Source organism: Herpailurus yagouaroundi, unplaced genomic scaffold, assembly GCF_014898765.1.
Source record: "Herpailurus yagouaroundi ecotype Mexico unplaced genomic scaffold, PumYag 29, whole genome shotgun sequence".
NCBI classification, from domain to species: Eukaryota; Metazoa; Chordata; class Mammalia; order Carnivora; family Felidae; genus Herpailurus; species Herpailurus yagouaroundi.
The window spans coordinates 62348980-62367075 of record NW_024412377.1 but is presented as its reverse complement, the minus strand read 5'-3'; the positions used below and the strand labels follow the sequence as shown (position 1 = coordinate 62367075).

Here is an 18096-nt window from a genome sequence, read left to right as displayed (position 1 = left end):
GTTTTGATAATTTATTTCTGAGAACTTGTCCATTTCATCTAAGTTGTTTAATTTGCTGGTGTACCACATAGTATTCTAGTATTATAATCTTTTTTTATTCCTGTAAATTTAGCCATAATATCTGTACTTTTGTTTCTCATTTTAGTTACTTGTGTCTTTTTTATTCTTAGTCAAGCTACAAATTTGACAATTTTGTTGGTCTTTTCAAAGGACTAGTTTTTGGTTTTGTTGAATCTCTCTGTTGTTTCTCTGTTCTGTATTTTATTTACCTCTGCTCTAATCTTTATTATTACCTTACTTCTGCTAGCTTTGGGTTTATGGTTCCTTAAGGTGTGTAGTTAGGTTATTGATTGAGAGTTTTCTTCTTTTTAAATGTAAACATTTCTAGTTCTGAATTCCCCTGTGAATATTGCTTTTGCTGTATCTTGCGAGTTTTTAGATTTTGTGTTTTTGTTTTCATTCGTCTTTTCTCATTTCCTTGTGATTTCTTAATTGATCCATTGGATATGAGTGTGTTGTTTAATTTCCATATTATATATTTGTGACTTTTCCAGTTGTCTTTTTTATTGGTTTCCACCTTTATTCCATTATGGTCAGAGACTATATGTTGTATGATTTCAGTCTGAAGTTTATTGAGACTGGTTTTCTGGCCTAATTTATTAGTCTGTCCTGGAGAATTTCCACGTGCACTTAAGACAGATACGTATTTTTGCTGTTGTTGGTGAAATGTTCTGTATATCAATCTGTTAGGTTTACTTGGTTTATAATATTGTTCAAGTCTTCTCTTTGGCTATTCTATTCGTTATTGAAAATGGAGTATTATAATTTCCAACTATTACTGTAGAACTTTATCCCTTCAATTCTGTCGGTTATTTCCTTCATATATTCTGGGACTCTTGTTGTTAAGTACATACATGTTTATAATTGTTATATTTTCCTGATAAATTGACCTGTTTATTATAAAATGTCCTTCTTTGTCTTTAGTAAAAATGTTTGTGTTAAAGTCTGTTTTGTCTGATACAAACCTAGTCATGCCAGCTCTCTTTTGGTGATTCCCTGTGTGGTATATTTTTTTTCCATTTTTTGCTTTCAACTTAAATGTGTTTTTCATTCTAAAGTGTATCTTGTGGGTAGCATATAGTTGAATGATGGTTTTTTGGTCCAATTCTGTAAATTTCAACATTTTTTTAAGATTAAAAAAATTTTTTTTAAGTAACCTCCATGCCCAACAAGGGGCTAGAACCTGCGACCCCATGTTCAAGAGTTGCATGCTCTGTGACTGAGCTGGCCAGGAGCTTTTGTAAATTTCAACATTTTGATTAGAATGCTTAATATTTATATTTCATGTTAATACTAGTAAAATAGAATTTATATTTGCCATTTTCTGGGGGGGTTGCTATATGTTGTATTCCTTTTTTCTTCTGTCTGTCTATTAATGGCTTATTTAGTGTTAAATAGATATTTTTCTAGTGTATCATTTTAATTTCTTTGTCATTTCTTTTGCTATATATTTTTGCATCGTTTTCCTAGTGGTTGCTCTGGAGATTATAATTAACAATTTATAACAATCTAATTGAAAGCAATGTAATTTCAGTAGCACATAAAAACTTGTACAAAGCTCCTTCCCCTCCCTCCTTTGTGCTCTTGTTAACATACAAATTACATCTTTATATAATAAAACCTTGAATTGCGACTTCCTTGTTCTGCAGGTGTTCCACAAGATGAGCAAACATTTCTAATAAATTTTAACTTGATAAGCGAGCAGTGTCTTGCAATACGAGTAGTACCTGGCACCAAATGTCACATGATGAAAAATGAGCCAGTGGTTCTTTTCTCTCTCTCTCTCTCTCTCTCTCTCTCTCTCTCTCTCTCTCTCTCTCTGTGTGTGTGTGCGTGTGTGTGTGTGGGATTGGGGGTGATCATCTCTCATGCTTGGTTGCTTGGACTCAGGCTGTGGTGTTTGGCAGAAATCTGTGATTTTCCAGAATGTTGGAAGGTGCCCACAACTGACATTAGTGTAATTTTTGTCACTTCAAAGCACCTATGGACAGTCCTTTGCTTTTCTGTGCAAGAGTAAGCTTAGGAATGCTTTGCTCCATTCTAGATCAGGCTCTCTGCAGATAGAGGCCCTTTTCCTCTGCTGCATTATTGCCAGTTACATTAAATACAGTATATAACAAGAATTTATTACTACTGTACTGTAGTCAACATCTGTGTGAGTATATATAGTGGTCTGCATGCAGAAAAAGATTCTGTTGAGGTGATAGCAGGGATTCTGTTAGTGATAGTGAGAGTTGTCCTACACAATAACTCTCCTTACTCTTGTTTCCCTCACATCAGCCACAAAGGTTTTCAAAGGTAAGTGCAGGTTAATTTACTTATTTTTCTTTATATTTTGTATTTTCTTTATTATTTTGTATAATACAGTATTGTAATCATTTTTTTATGAATATTTTTCCATTGTGGAACAAATCATCTGAGTTTCCATTATTTCTTATGGGGAAATTTGCTTTGATATACAAGCGCTTTGGATTACAAGTATGTTTCTGGAATGAATTATGCTTGCAAATCAAGGTTTTATTGTACATTGTATGCTCATGAACACAGATTTATAATTATTGCTTTATACACATGTCCTTTAGATCAAATAAGAAGAAACAATTTCAAGTGAAAAATCTATATTTGCTGGGTTTTATACTGAACTGAGTAAATTTGCATATGTAAATTTACCTTTACTGATGTTTTTTTTATTTCTAAATGTATATTCACATTACTGTCGAATATCATTTTGTTCCAGCCTGAAGGACTTCCTATAGTTGTTTTTTTTGTTTGTTTGTTTTTTGGGGTTTTTTTTGCAGAGCTAGTCTGCTAGCAACAAAACCTCTCAGCTTTTGTTTATCTGGGCATATTTTACTTTCTCCATAATTTTCAAAAGATACTTTTTGGTGGATATAGAATTCTTGGTTAACACACTCTTCTTTTCATTATTTTGAATATCCATCTCACTGCCTTCTGTCCTCTGTGGCTTCTGATGAGAAATCAGTTGTTAAACTTTTTGAGGATGTCTTGTATGTGAGAGTTCCTTCTTGTTCTTTAAAGATCTTCTCTTTGGGGGCTCCTGGGTGGCTTAGTTGGTTAAGCATCCGACTCTTGTTTTCAGCCCAGGTCATGACCTTACGTTTCCAGAGTTTGAGCCCCATATCAGGCTCTGCACTGACAGTGTAGAGCCTGCTTGGGATTCTCTCTCTCCCCCTCTCTCTGCCACTCCCCCACTCATGCTTCCTCTCTCTGAAAATAAATAAACTTAAAAAAGAAAACAACGGGCGCCTGGGTGGCTTAGTCGGTTAAGTCTCCGACTGGCTCAGATCATGATCTCGTGGTCTGTGAGTTCGAGCCCTGTGTTGGGCTCTGTGCTGACAGCTCAGAGCCTGGAGCCTGCTTCGGATTCTGTGTCTCCCTCTCTCTTTGCCCCTCCCCTGCTCATGCTCTGTCTCTCTCTGTCTCAAAAATAAATAAAAACATTAAAAACAAAAAAGAAAAAGAAAACAACAATATGTACTATATGTGGGGCACCTGGGAGACTCAGTGGGAAAAGCATGAGACTTTTGATTTCAGGGTCATGAGTTAGGGCCCCACCTTGGGTGTAGAGATTACTTAAATAAAAATAAAATATTTTTTTAAAAAGATCTCTGTATTTGGCTTTTGACTGTTTTATTATATGTCTAGGTAGGGATCTCTTGTATATATAGATCAATGTATTTCATCATATATAAGAAGTTTGGGGCCATTATTTTTCCAATACTCGTTGTACCTTTTTCTCTCTTGTTCTTCTTCCTCTTCTTTGTTTTAATGTTTATTTGAGAGAGAGAGAGAGAGAGAGAGAGATAGTGTGCGAGCACAAGAGAGTGGCAGAGAGAGAATCCCAAGCAGGCTCCATGCTGTCAGTGCAGAGTCCCACATGAGGCTTGATCTCACAAACTCCAAGATTGTGACCTGAGGTGAAATCAGGAGTTGGACACTGAAACAGCTGAGCCACCCAGGTGCCCCTTCTCTCTCCTTCTAGTACTCATATTATGTGTATGTGTATTGGTAATCTTGATGGTTACACCCTTATCAGGATCTCTTGAGATTTTGCTCATTTTCTTTGTTTTTTTTTTTTTTTTTAATGTTCCTCAGAGTAGATCAGCTTAAAGGACCTATCTTCATGTTCACTGATTCTTCCGCCTGCTCAAATCTGTTATTAAGTCTCTCCAGTGACTTCTTTTTCATTGTTATTGCTCTTCCTTCTTTCCTTCCTTCCTTCCTTCCTTCCTTCCTTCCTTCCTTCCTTCCTTCCTTCCTTCCTTTTGTTCTTTCTTTCAACTTTTACTTATTTTTGAGAGACAGAGCATGACCAGGAAAGGGGCAGAGAGAGAGGGAAGGGAAACACAGAATCCGAAGCAGGCTGCAGGCTCTGAGCTGTCAGCACAGAGCTTGACATGGGGCTTGAACCCATGAACTGCAAGATCATGACCTGAGCTGAACTCGGACGTTTAACTGACTGAGCCACCCAAGTGTCCCTGTTATTGCACTTTCAACTTCATCATTTTAAAAATAATTTCTATCTCTTGGGGGGTGGAGGAAGCAAAATGGATAAAGGCAAGTGGGAGCTACAGGCTTCCAATTATGGAATGAACAAGTCACAGAAATGCACAGCATAGGGACTACAGTCAATGATATTGTAATAGTGTTGTGTGGTGACGAATGTAGCTAACATTTGTGGTGAGCATAGCATAAGGAATAGAGATGTTGAATCAGTATTGTGCACCTGAAACTAATGTAATATTGTGTGTCAACTATACTCCAAAAAATAATTTCTCTTTATTAAGACTTACTCTCATTCTTCTAGTTCTTTACACATGGTTTCCTTTAGTTCTTTGAACATATTTAAGATAGCTTAAATTCCTTGTCTTGTAAGTCCAATGTCTGGACTTTCTCAGTGACAGAGACTTTCTTTTATCTGCTGCCCCCTCCCCTGTGTGTGGACCATACATTCTTTGCATGTCTCATAATTTTTTTGGTTGAAAACTGAACATTTAAGATACTACATGACAACCCTTGATTTCAAATTCTCTCTCCCTCAGGGTTTGTTATTATTACTGTTTTTTTGTTTTTTTACTGACTTTACTGAACTAATTCTGTGAAGTTTGTATTCTTTGTTAGGTATGGCCACTGAAGTCTCTGCTTAGTTTAGTGGTGAGCTAATGGTTGTTTACATATTTCCTTAAAAGTGCAGAATCAATAATTGTCCTATTCTTTGCTACATGGTTCTGTGTTCATATTGGGGCTCACATATTGGGGCTCATATTGGTACTGCTGTACCTTAGCCTTTATTTCCTACTTGTACAGAGCCTCAATATCAATCAGAAATAAGACCTTAGGATATTCTCTTGTCTTTCCTAAACATGTACACAGTCCCTGAATATGCACAGTTCTATGCATGAACAGCCTTTTAGATTCCCAGAAATACGTCAGTTTTTCTGGACATCTCATTCCTCATCTTTGATTACCTTCTTGCTTGCCCCAAATGTTTCACTGCCTCTTGCAGGTTTAGTGTTAAACAATTTCTGCTTATAGTTTTTGACAAATGCCCCAGGAAAAGGCTGTTCATCCTGGGAGAGCTGTAAGTTAGGTCAAATAAAGAGAAGCCCTATGAGTAATATTTCCCAGAGAACTTCCACATAGGCCAAAAACGACTGTTTGTTTGTTTGTTTGTTTGTTTGGGATTGGGGCTTTTAAAGAGCTCCAACCCCATGAGACCCCTCCCTTGGCTGTGGGGCTGGTGGCTTTCACTGTGATTGCTGTCTGTTGGTTCTCAAGTCTGCCTTGGAGCTGGGGAGAGGGGAATTGATCAAGGCATGTTAAAATACCACAATACTCATGGTTTTTACCAAAATTCAGCACTTTTTCTTGAATAAGGAGGAGTAAATCCTCCCTGGATTGTAAGAGGTCTTTGGTTAATTTCCAAATTTCTGAAGTTTATTTTGACAATTTTTGCCAATGTTCTCATTGCATTTATAGAGAAGATTTTCAGAAGTCCTTTGGGCACCTGGGTGGCTCAGTTGGTTAAGTGTCCCAACCTTGGCTCAGATCATAATCTCACAGTCTGTGGGTTTGGAGCCCCGTGTTGGGCTCTGTGCTGACAACTCAGAGCCTGGAGCCTTGCTTTGGATTCTGTCTGTCTGTCTGTCTCTCTCACTCTCGCACGCACACAAAATAAATATTAAAAAAAAAAAAAAGTTCTTACTCTATCTTTTCTGGTGATAGCACTCAATTTTTTTTAAGCTTATGTATTTATTTTGAGAGAGAGCATGAGGAGAGGAAGAGCAGAGAGAGGGAGAGAGAGGATCCCAAATAGGCTCCCCACTGACACTGGGCTTGATCCCACAAACTTTGAGATAATAACTTGAGCTGAAATCAAGAGTTGGGACACTCAACCTACTGAGCCACCCTGGCACCCCATCACTCAATTACTTTGTAAGGAGGTTTGAAAAATAACTTAAAATGTCTTTTATATTTGTCCATGTAGTTAACCATTTGTAATGGTCCCCATTCCTTTGTGTAGATTTAGGTTTCCATCTGTTACCATTTTCTTTCTGCCCAAAGTACTTTGTAATATTTGGGTACAGGTATGTAGGTGATAAATTCTTAGTCTTTTTTTTTTTTTTAAATGTTTGTTTATATTTGAGAAAGAGACAGAGTGTGAGCAGGAGGGGGCAGAGAGAGGGGGAGACACAGAATCTGAAGCAAGCTCCAGGCTCTGAGCTGTCAACACAAAGCCTGACGTGGGACTCGAACCCTCAAACCGAGAGATCATGACCTGAGCCAAAGTCAGACACTTAACTGACTGAGCCACCCAGGCACCCCGAGATCTTTCAGTCTTTATATGGCTGATAAGGTCTTTATTTCATCTTTGCATCTGTGTTTATGAGGAATACTTGTTTATAGTTTTTTTATATTTTATTTTTTGCAGTTGTGACCCCATAAATTGAATTAGGGAGTATTCCTTTCTCTTTTGTTTTATGAAAGTGTGAGTAATTAGTATCATTTCTTTTTTTATTTTATTATTATTTTTTTAATGTTTAATTTTTGAGAGAGAGCATGAGCAGGGGAGGTACAGAGAGAGAGAGGGAGATAGAGAATCCAAAGCAGGTTCCATGCTGACAGCGCAAAGCCCGATGTGGGGCCAAACCCACAAACATGAGATCATGACCTGAGCCAAAGTCGGAGGCTTAACTGACTGAGCCACCAGGAGCTCCATATTATTTCTTGTTTGTGTTGGTAGAATTCAGTAATCCCATCTGGGCCTGGAGTTTCCTTTGTCAGGAAGTTTTTAAAGACAAAATCTCTTTAGTACATATGGAGCTAGTCAAGTTATCCCTTTTTTCCTGAGTAAATACACCTTCATTATCCCTTAAATATCTGCTGGATCTCTAATGATACCACCTCTTTCATTCTTATGTTGTAATTTTTGTCACCACCTCCCCCCCTTGGTCATTCTGGCTAGAGGTTTATCAATTTATTGATTTTGTTTTTAAGTCAGCTTTTGCCTTCATGATTTTTCTTTTTTTTTCTGTTTTCAATTTCTTTGGTTTCTGCTTTTTATTATTTTCTTAAGGATAGGCACAGGAACCTGGACATGGGAATATATAAGAGTGGATTAGGCATATGCCAAAAAGCCATACACATATAAATAGAACTCTGAAACTGGAAGTTTGAGTAGCACAGATTTAGCTTCTGAATTATGTGCTTGGTGTGGTATACACTTAGAGTTCTCTGATCCTTTATTATAATCAAACATGGGGAACTTAAACAGTTATGTAAACATAACATTGAGTATCAAGAACTGATCAGAACTGAAGTACCTTAAATATTGAATTCAGGTCTTAACTGCTTCTCACCGTTTGAGTTTTTACCAAAAAGGTTTTATTGTGAAAATATTCAAGCATGAAAAAATAGTACGATGAATATTCGTGTACTTCCCATGTAAATTTAGTAGTTAACATTTTGCTGTATTTACATTTTTCTCTTTTGTGTATATATGTGTATGTGTTTATACAGTCACACACACTCCCCCTTTTAACAGCTGAATCATTTGAAAGAATTGTCACAACTTTGGGGCACCTGGGTGGCTCAGTTGGTTGAGCATCCAACTATTGATTTCTGCAGGTCATGATCCTGTGGTCATGGGATGGAGCCCCATGTTGGGCTCTGCACTGAGCATGGAGCCTGCTTGGGATTCTCTCTTCCCTTCTCTCTCTGCCTCTCTCTCTCTCTCTCTCTCTCTCTCTCTCTCTCTCAAAATAAATAAACTTAAAAAAAAATCCACTCATCTAGCTTCAGGAAGTTTTTTTTTTTTTAATTATTTTCATTGGAAACATGTTAAATGTAGATAACTTGGGAAGAATTGACATCTTTATAATGTTAACATCCCAAGTATAAGAGATGTCTTCATTTTGTTCAAGTCTAGTCTACTTAGGGGTCTTTCAGGAGTTTAAAAAATGCATCCCGATAACAGGTGTTGCATTCAAAATATTTTGTTTTTTCTATTACCGTTATAAATGGGACCATTTCTTCCATTATCTCTTCTAGCTGGGTATTTTATGTATATAAGGCTTATATTTTATATCCCATTATCATACTGATTTTTTCTTATTTAATTTTAGCACTGATTTTCTTGTATTTTCCAATCATACTGCAATTAGAGATGGTTTTACTTCTTCCCTTCTGGTTATTATGCTTTTGATTGCTTTGTTCTGATTGCGCTAACACTTTCAAAACAATGTTAAATATTTGTGGAGATGATGGGCATCCTTGACTTATGTGTGCTAACCCCTCCCTAGGATTACCCATAAATTAATAGAAGTAAAAGTCCCTAGATTCCAAAGACTGTAATTCTAGATAAAGCTATTCCCCCCTACCCAGTAGAATCCTCTGAAAATTGCACTTATTACTTTAGAAGGTACAGTGGGCTTCTGTTAAGCGACCATTTTCTTAGTTCCAATTTTATGTAATTTTAGCCTTCCAAATAAAGTTGGGGCTTTCCGTGTACGTTTGTGGGATTTAATGTATGCTTTTGTAACATTTTTATTAAGACTCGCCCATTAAGAAAAGTCCTTTGGCATACTTTGTTCTAAGTTGGCATTCCTGTTGCCTGTTTATATGCTCAGGCCATTGGTAAGTGGATTTATACTCTGAAAAACAGGCCAGGAAGTCATTATATTTACTTTCCCCCCCTGCCCATCAATAAAGCTAGCTCAGACAACATTAGAAATTATATGTATGTCTTTAAAATTATATCTTATATTGTAGCTATAAAATTAACTGCTTAATTTTTATAAACTGTAGGATGGGAGCATGGTCAAAGTTCTTGTTTCTATTTTTTATAAGATAGCATTAAAAATGGTGTATTTAACTTACGTAGATAAGTACGTATACATGTGATCTTTAGTGCCTAATCAGCTATAGATGCTGAGTACTTATAAGTTGAAGCTGACAGACCAGAAAACTGCATTAGCTTCTCCTTTATTATAGAATTCCTCTTTGGTGAGCGTGTTATCTCCAAAGAAATGAATTAGGTTGGGGATTTGGTGCTGCTCAGTTAACTTTTTCTTTCTCCAGAGATATTCCATTGGTCCTAAAATAAGTCTGTGAAAGATGGATCACTAGAAAACGACTCAACACATGCTTTATTTTAAATGAAGCTTGTAATTGATTTGGTATGTAAAAGAAAATACATTTCTCAGCCCAAGTGAGACATGGAGTGCTATAATGGAAAGAGAGCTCTGGACTTTGAATCTAGTCATCTGGGTTTGAGTTCTGGCTCTTTTTGATCTTGAGCAAGTTGTTTAACCTCCTTAGGTCTTATTTCCCTTCCTGTCAAATAGTAAGGTTGGCTGGTACCATCTAAGGTCTCTTCCACATCTAGATTCTCAGATATTAGAGAACTTATGGGTATGGTTTTGACAGTTGGCCATGTTGATGCTCTTAGTTTAAGGATTTTAATCCCCATATCCCTATTTTTATTTTGACAGTTGCTTTAGGTAAAGGGAATGTATGTTGTGTGTGTGTGTGTTTGTGTAGTGTGTTCTAAATTTACATGAGAATAAAATACGAGTATCCTTTTAGGCTAGCACCATCTGTTGTGGAAGAGTTCTGTAGGATCTATTCTTAACTCTTGGGAGTAACAAAAATTTCCCTTTAGTTTTCATGATCTTCAGACTCAATCTAAATATAGGAACATTATCCCAATCCTATTCCTTGCTGCTTTCAAGTTTTTAGAATTCTGTTAAACAACATTTTGTCCTTTGATGGTGATCTCTTTAAATATTCAGTCTTTTCCCTTAGGCTGTTGTGTTAGCAAAACTGATGCTCTAGTTTTCAGTCTGTTAAAGCTATTATTACTTGAGTCGGATCTTGATGTTTACCTTATACATTATGGCTTCTCCTTTATTCATTTGAAGAGTCTCAGTATTAAATCAGGAAACCAAGAGGGAGGAAACCAAAAGAGAGGAACCAAAAGCAGGAAAATAACTATCAACATACTTCATTTTGGAGATCATTGTTTTTTATCAAAATGTCAAAGTGAATTTTGTGCAAAATTCATTCAATTGTGTAAAACTAAATATTTAAGATTATGTTGCTATTTGGATCTGAGAAGCAGACCTTTCTTGGGTTTTCTGCATGTTAGATCTGTTTGTCAGAGTGGGAAGAAGTGTTGAATAGTTATAAGGAAAGATAAGATAAGTAGATGAGGGTGATTAAGAGGCTTCCCCCGGGCGTCTGATTTCTGCTCAGGTCACGATCTCACTGTTCATGGGTTTGAGCCCTGGTTCGGGCTCTGTGCTGACAGCTCAGAGCCTGGAGCCTGCTTTGGATTACGTGTCTCCCTCCCTCCCTCCCTCACTCCCTCCCTCCCTCCCTCTCTCTCTCCCTCTCTCTCTTTCTCTCTCTCTCTCTCTCTCTCTCTCTCCCTCAAAATAAACATTAAAAAAAAATTTTTTTTAAAGAGGCTTCTCAGAAGGTGAGTTTTTGGCAAAGTTTTAAAAAGTAACTGTGGATTGATGGGGGAAAGAAGTGTATTTTCTGAAATAATAAAATTAGATTTCTTCATTAATCTTTTGTTGTATGTTAAACCATGGAATAAACTTAATGTGGTTGATTGCCTGCAATTTAAATCAGAAATTTAGGGAATAAGAACTGTGTCCTGTCTTTAAATTTATTGTTAGAGCATAATACTGTACTTAGTCCCAGATACATGAATGATAATGAGCATCTCTCTCGGTATCAGGAGTCAGATTGATGTGTGAAACAGGTAAATCTGAAAGTTTCAGAGCATAAGATGTAATCTAATTAAGTATACATAGTTTACATCTTTCCCTTCATAATTGAAAATGGTTGACTTGGTTAAAAAAAAAAACAGCTTCTTAGCTGCGAGACTCATTTCTGTGTCCAGGTATTTTCAGAAATAAAGGTTTATAGTATTGGCTAAAATCATAGCACATTTGATGACCAATTCCTAAAAAAATACTCTGATGAACACATAGGAAGAGCATGACAGTCATAGAACATTTCTTTTCAAAATTAAGGGAGGTACTTGATGTCAAATTCTCAGAATGTCAGGTTCTATTCAGAAGGTATGAAAAGAAAAAAGACTTAGCCTGTGTATTTTTGCAAAAATGTCTTAAGGTTTTTTATTTTATATAGCGGTCCCAAATTTATTTTTACTTAGCAAACACTTATTTGTAATTTATTATATACTAATGATTTTTATTAGTGCTTTACAGATATTAAAATCCTCATAAAACCCTAAATATTTTCATGTTTTCATAAGAGCATACTTTAAATGCTAAATTATGCTAAACATTAATTGCTAAATATCCATTTTTTCTCCAGTTTATTTAACAAAGGTAAGTTAGGCAACAAACTGCATTTAGTTTAAAATGATGAAGCTTTTAACCTCATATTTTTTAGTGAAAAATCACTGCTCAATGGTTGCACTAAAATAATATGTTGTAAAGGCTTAAGTATTTTAATAATGGACATTTAATAGAAAGACATTCTTTATTACATATGTTTGTGATACGGAGAAAAACAGAGACCTAGACAGAGAAAAGGAGGCTTACTTGATGTCACAAGCATTTATTTTGTCTTACTTGCTTTTACATAAAGCAATTACTTTGGAACTTTACAGCATATAGATTTGAAATGGATTTGGAATGATTATCCTTAAGAAGCATAATGCATCACGTTTTTTTTATGGGAGTTCTTAAAACTTCTCTATGTGGAGGGAGGTAAAATCCACCTCATATTTGTAGGGAAGGGGCTTTTACTTTTTCCAAAGTATTTTCTATCTTTATTGTTTTTCTTTTTGGTCCCTCTGAGGGCCTCTTTAGGTTTCTTGGGTGTAGGTACTGAGATTGTTCAGGTTTTGTTGTTTCTGCCTTTGCTTTGCAATTCTCTCACATTGACAGAATTACAACTAGTTATCTCTCTGATATGTTTGATATATGTGAGGCTAGACAGTTCTCTGGAACTACTCAGGAAGACTCAAAACTTTATTCAAATGGGTATCTTATTTGATTATTGAATAGATAACTTTGAATAATAGATACTAATTTGAATGTTGAATAGATACCTATTCAAATAAGCATTTACCAGGGTGCCTGGGTGGCTCATCCACTGAGTTTCTCTCTTTGTTGTTGTTAGGTTTTATTTATTTATTTTGAGAGAGCACATGAGCAGGGAGGGACAGAGAGAGAAACCCAAACAGGCTCCATGCTCTCAGCACAGAGTCCAATATGAGGCTTGAACTCATGAACCATGAGATCACAATCAAAGCCCAGCTGAAATCAAGAGTTGGACACTTAACTGGCTCAGACACCCAGGCGCCCAAGCATCTGACTCTTGATCTCGGCTCAGGTCTTGATCTCAGGGTCCTGAGTTCAAGCCCTACTTTGGGCTCCGTGCTGGGCATGAAGACTACTTAAAAAAAGGGGGGGGGGGCGGTATTTACCTATTGTATCCTGCCCTCTACTGTCTGTTCAGTAAACTAATAATACTGAGTGTTGTCCCTAAGTTATTTCTGACTTTAAAGGCTAATACAGCAGAAAATAAATTTTGCCTTTCATTTTACCTTTTGGTAGAACCAGTAGATTGCGATTATCTGACATTATTGTGAACACCTTTTAGAGAATAATGCTCTGTATACATTTATTATTTGGAAGATGCAAGGGAAAATCTTTAGTATAGATTGTGTTCCTCACATTTGAATTAAACTACATACACACAGGGGCGCCTGGGTGGCACAGTCGGTTAAGCGTCCGTCTTCAGCCAGGTCACGATCTCACGGTCCGTGAGTTCGAGCCCCGCGTCGGGCTCTGGGCTGATGGCTCAGAGCCTGGAGCCTGTTTCCGATTCTGTGTCTCCCTCTCTCTCTGCCCCTCCCCCGTTCATGCTCTGTCTCTCTCTGACCCAAAAATAAATAAACGTTGAAAAAAAAAATTAAAAAACAAAACAAAACAAAAAACAGATACACACACCTATAGTGTTACCCTTAGTGGACGTTCAGTAAATACCTGTTAAATAAAGAGACTTGGATTCTATTTCTAGCTTTGCTACTAAATAGACAGTTTTCCTACTCTGCTGTTCATACCCTTTTAGAACTCAACTGGTTGGCATTTTACTAGGATAAGTTACAGAGCCGAAAAGTACAAGGAGTCAAAACACTGAATGTTTTAAGAGAAAACAGCTGGCAGTGACATGATGTGCTGTTCTGAAGGTAGAAGATGAGATCTCATGTTTGCTGCCTTGAGACAAAATGGCCAGTTTGGGGGGAGAGAGCATGGTTTAATCCAAGTGTCAAACCAGACACATTTGGCAGTATTAGTTCTGTCATCAGGAACATAGCTTGGTATAGGGTATAGAGATTGCCCAGGGACTGGAGTTATGAACAGCTCAAATTTATTTGGCTCTGGGCCAGTAAGGGAGTGGTTAATTTCATGGCCTCTTTAGAACCATTTTGAGAATAATTTCTTTTAAATTAGTATTCTTTCTGCTCTTAAATATAGAACATTGAATTTTGATGTACACCCTCTCCTTCCCACCACTGTGTCATTTACTTTCCACCCACTCTTACCCAAGACTCCATCAAGCTTCAGTTTTCTTTTTACTTATTTTTCCATCTGTCAAACTATTTCTTACTTATGGCTCCATATAAGATTAAGAATGGCTCTGTATGTCAGTGTGAGATCAGTGATCCTAGGCCAGGTAAGTGTCTGGGTGCAAAAAACTTACATCACACTTGTTCTAGCTCTACTACTATGTGACGTTCTCTAAGGAGCTATGATGCCTTTTACAGCAACAGAGGAGTGGACTCTTGCCCTCTTTTTTCTGCTCCTTGTAGTCAGGAGTTTCTCCCTTGGTTCATTATCAAGGATCACCTGTTCAGTCCTATTTTCTCCAAAGAGTGAAGCCCTGATTTCTGACCTTCTCCCTCACTACTTTCAAAATAAGCTCCTGTATAGGTTTCAGAGAAAAGTATTTACACTTTCTTGACTGAAGTGCAGGGGATGCTCCTATGATTAGGTTTCTTCGTGTGGAGCCGGTGGTTTGACTGCTCTTTGGACACCACAAAGCAGTCTTTCCCTTCTTGGGGATTTCTCAGTTCCTACTTTCTGGCTTCGTATGTCCAGAGTCCTGAGAGTCCAGCTAATGTTGCTACTTCATTTTTCCTAATATCTTACCTCTCTTTATGTCATCCTTTGACTTTTTAAAATACTGCCGTTATTGTTTGATGAAACCCTTATTGCTATTTTTCTGGGTAATTTTTAAAGTCATCCTGGGGAGAAGGCATAACTGAGTTGAAAAGAATTACTAACTTGTCAATGGACATTTTGGATAGAACCTTCTAATGTCCTCATTTGCTCTTGTAGTTCTAAAATAGGGAAATTTCAGGGGCCCCTGGGTGGCTCAGTCGGTTAGGCATCCAACTTCGGCTCAGGTCCTGATCTTGCGGTTCATGAGTTTGAGCCCTGTGTCGGGCTGTATGCTGACAGCTCAGAGCCTAGAGCCTGCTTCGGATTCTGTGTCTCCCGTGTCTCCCGTTTGCTCTCTGCCCCTCCCCCACTCATGCTCCGCCTGTCTCTGTCTCTCAAAAATAAATAAAAAACATTAAAAAAAATTTAAATAGGGAGATTTCAGAATGCAAGAATTAACTAGTAGGCGGGGCACCTGGGTGCTCATTTGGTTATTGATAGCAGCTCAGGTCTTGATCTCATGGTTTCAGGAGTTCAGTCTCTGTCAGGCTCTGCCCTGACTGCTCAGAACCTGCTTGAGATTCTCTCACTCTCTGCCCATCCCCACTCACGCTCTGTTTTTCTCAAAATAAATGAATAAACTAAAAAAAAAAAGAATGACTAGTAGGCAAACTTGTAGCTATAATTTTGATGAGTGAATCAAAGAGAACTGACCAGATCACTTTTAATACATTGTTTATAAATTTTGGTTTTCATATCAGCTTTTTATTTTTCTTCTCAGTCGCTTTAGGTCGTAACCAGCCTTTGAAAAAGGAGAAACCCAAATGGAAAAGTGATTATCCCATGACAGATGGACAGCTGCGCAGCAAGAGGGATGAATTTTGGGATACTGCACCAGCTTTTGAAGGCCGTAAAGAGATTTGGGATGCCTTGAAGGCTGCAGCACATGCTTTTGAGAGCAATGATCATGAACTGGCACAAGCAATCATTGATGGTGCAAACATAACATTACCACATGGTAGGTTTGGTGGCCCTCAGGGACAAAGGGGAACATAATCAGCTCCTTTCTAATAACAAGAAACCAAATGTGAAGTGTTCATTTTACTTGCTGTGCATGATTCTCCTCCCTGCACACCCCCCCCCCCCCCCACAGGGGGGCACGTGTGTCTTTGCTTCTTTGTGGATTTACTTTGTGTGTGTGTATGTGTGTATTTTTTTTTTTAAGTAAGCTGTGCCCAACATAAGGCCTTGAACCCATGACCCTGACATCAAGAGTCGCATGGTCCACTGACTGAGCCAGCTAGGTGCCCCAATATATGTATTTTTTAATATCTAAATATCTTGGGTATGCTTGGGTGGCTTAGTTGGTTGAGCATCCAACTCTATTTTGGCTCAGGTCATGGTCCCAGGGTTGTGGGATCAAGCCCTGCATGGGGCTCTGCACTGAGCACGGAGCCTGCTTGGGATTCTCTCTCCCTCTCTCCCTTTGCCCCTCTCCCCCACTTGTGTGCTTTCTCTTGCAAATAAATAAAAATGAAAGATTTAATATTTTTAATCTCATGAAAGAGAATGCTTAATAACCTGTATTTTCTAACTTACGTCCTCAGAAACTTCCTTGCTCTTCATCAAGGACCCTCCACCCCCTACCCCAATCTTTTAGAGCTTCTACTTTATTCCTTTCCTATCAGCACTAGAGAAGTAGTCTCAAATTTAGATCTCAGAAGCCTTAGAGACTCAGTGGATGCTTCTTTAGTCTTTATACTTTCTCATCAAGCCTATTTTTAGCAAAATGAAAAAAACTAAACATAGAAGTCGCATGTTTTGAAGGACAGTTTTCTATGGTTGCAGGCCTGAGCATTATGAAGAACCTTTTTCTTTTGCTTAGGAATGTGACTCTAGGGACCACCATTAGCTTTGAGTATTTCCAGGAACACATATCTGCTGGACCCATGCACATCCTCTTGCTTGGTCTCTTTGATTAGAAACACTTCAAAATTTTTCATGGTATGCTGAGCTTTAAGTGTTAATTTTATACTGTATTTATAAAATTTTTCTCTTTAGTTTTTCAAATTAATATTTTTCCAAGTTAGTCCTGTATATAATCACCTGCGTTCTTCTGTATCCTTTTCTGTTCATTTATATCTTCATTGTTTCTTTTTCAATATCTCCCTTTTTGTCTACATTTTCACAACACTGCTTTTCACTGTTTAATCATCTGCTTTATGTCCTTTGACTCCTTTTCAAATAAAGATATTTTAACTTTAATAAAGATAGTATCCTTCCCAGTTTTCCAAATCTCTGTTAATTTTCTGAACTAACTGTGCTTCCAAGAAACTTTTAAAAATACATATTCCAGGGGCACCTGGATGCCTCAGTCTGTTAAGTGTCCGACTTTGGCCCAGGTCATGATCTCACGGTTTGTGAGTTCGAGCCCCACATTGGGCTCTCTGCTGTCACCACAGAGCCTGCTTCGGATCCTCTATCCCTGCCCCCCGCCTCTCTCTCTACCCCTTCCCCACTCATGTGTGCATTCTTTCTCTCTCTCTCTCTCTCTCTCTCTCTCTCTCTCTCTCTCTCTCTCTCTCTCAAAAATAATAAATTTAGGGGCGCCTGGGTGGCTTGGTAGGTTAAGCATCCAACTTCAGCTCAGGTCATGATCTCATGGTTTGTGAGTTCGAGCCCCACATCGGGCTCTGTGCTGGCAGCTCAGAGCCTGGAGCCTACTTCAGATTCTGTGTCTCCCTCTCTGTCTGCCCCACTGCTGCTCACATTCTGTCTCTGTCTCTCTAAAAAATAAACATTAAAAAAAATTTTTTTTAATAATAAATTTAAAAAAAAATTTTAAATACATATTCCATAGCTGTCCTGTTCTTCATTATGAAAGCTTATTAGCATAGGCTTGTGTTAATAACATTTATTGAGCACCTACTATATATAGATCACTTTTTCTGCACAGATGGAAAAATTATCCTTCCTACATTTAAAAAATGTTTAATTGAATGTCATTTCAGTATGACTCTTTAGTCCTGATTTTCATGAATACCCTCTAAATTCTTTACCTCTTATAATAATTGGGGTGGTGGACATCATCTTGCTCTGTTACCTCTTTCAGTTCTATATCTTGTCTTCAGATACTAACTTTATGGGCACCTGGGTGGCTCAGTTGGGTAAGCATCTGACTCTTGAACTCAGCTCAGGTCTTAATGTACAGTTTGTGAGTTGAAGTCCTGTGTTGGGCTCTGTGCTGGGCGTGAAGCCTACTTTAAAAAAAAAAAAAAAAAAAAAAAAAAAAAAAAAAAAA

General features: G+C 37.6%; 1 protein-coding gene across 1 annotated transcript in view; it reads left to right on the top strand.

Annotated features, from left to right (window-relative positions):
- UBTD2 (ubiquitin domain containing 2) overlaps nucleotides 1–18096 on the top strand; it is a 63121-nt gene that overhangs the window by 25570 nt on the left and 19455 nt on the right. The window contains exon 2 of the mRNA XM_040445012.1: nucleotides 15577–15813. Coding sequence (XP_040300946.1) covers nucleotides 15577–15813 — 237 coding nt within the window. The remainder of the gene's footprint in view (nucleotides 1–15576; nucleotides 15814–18096) is intronic.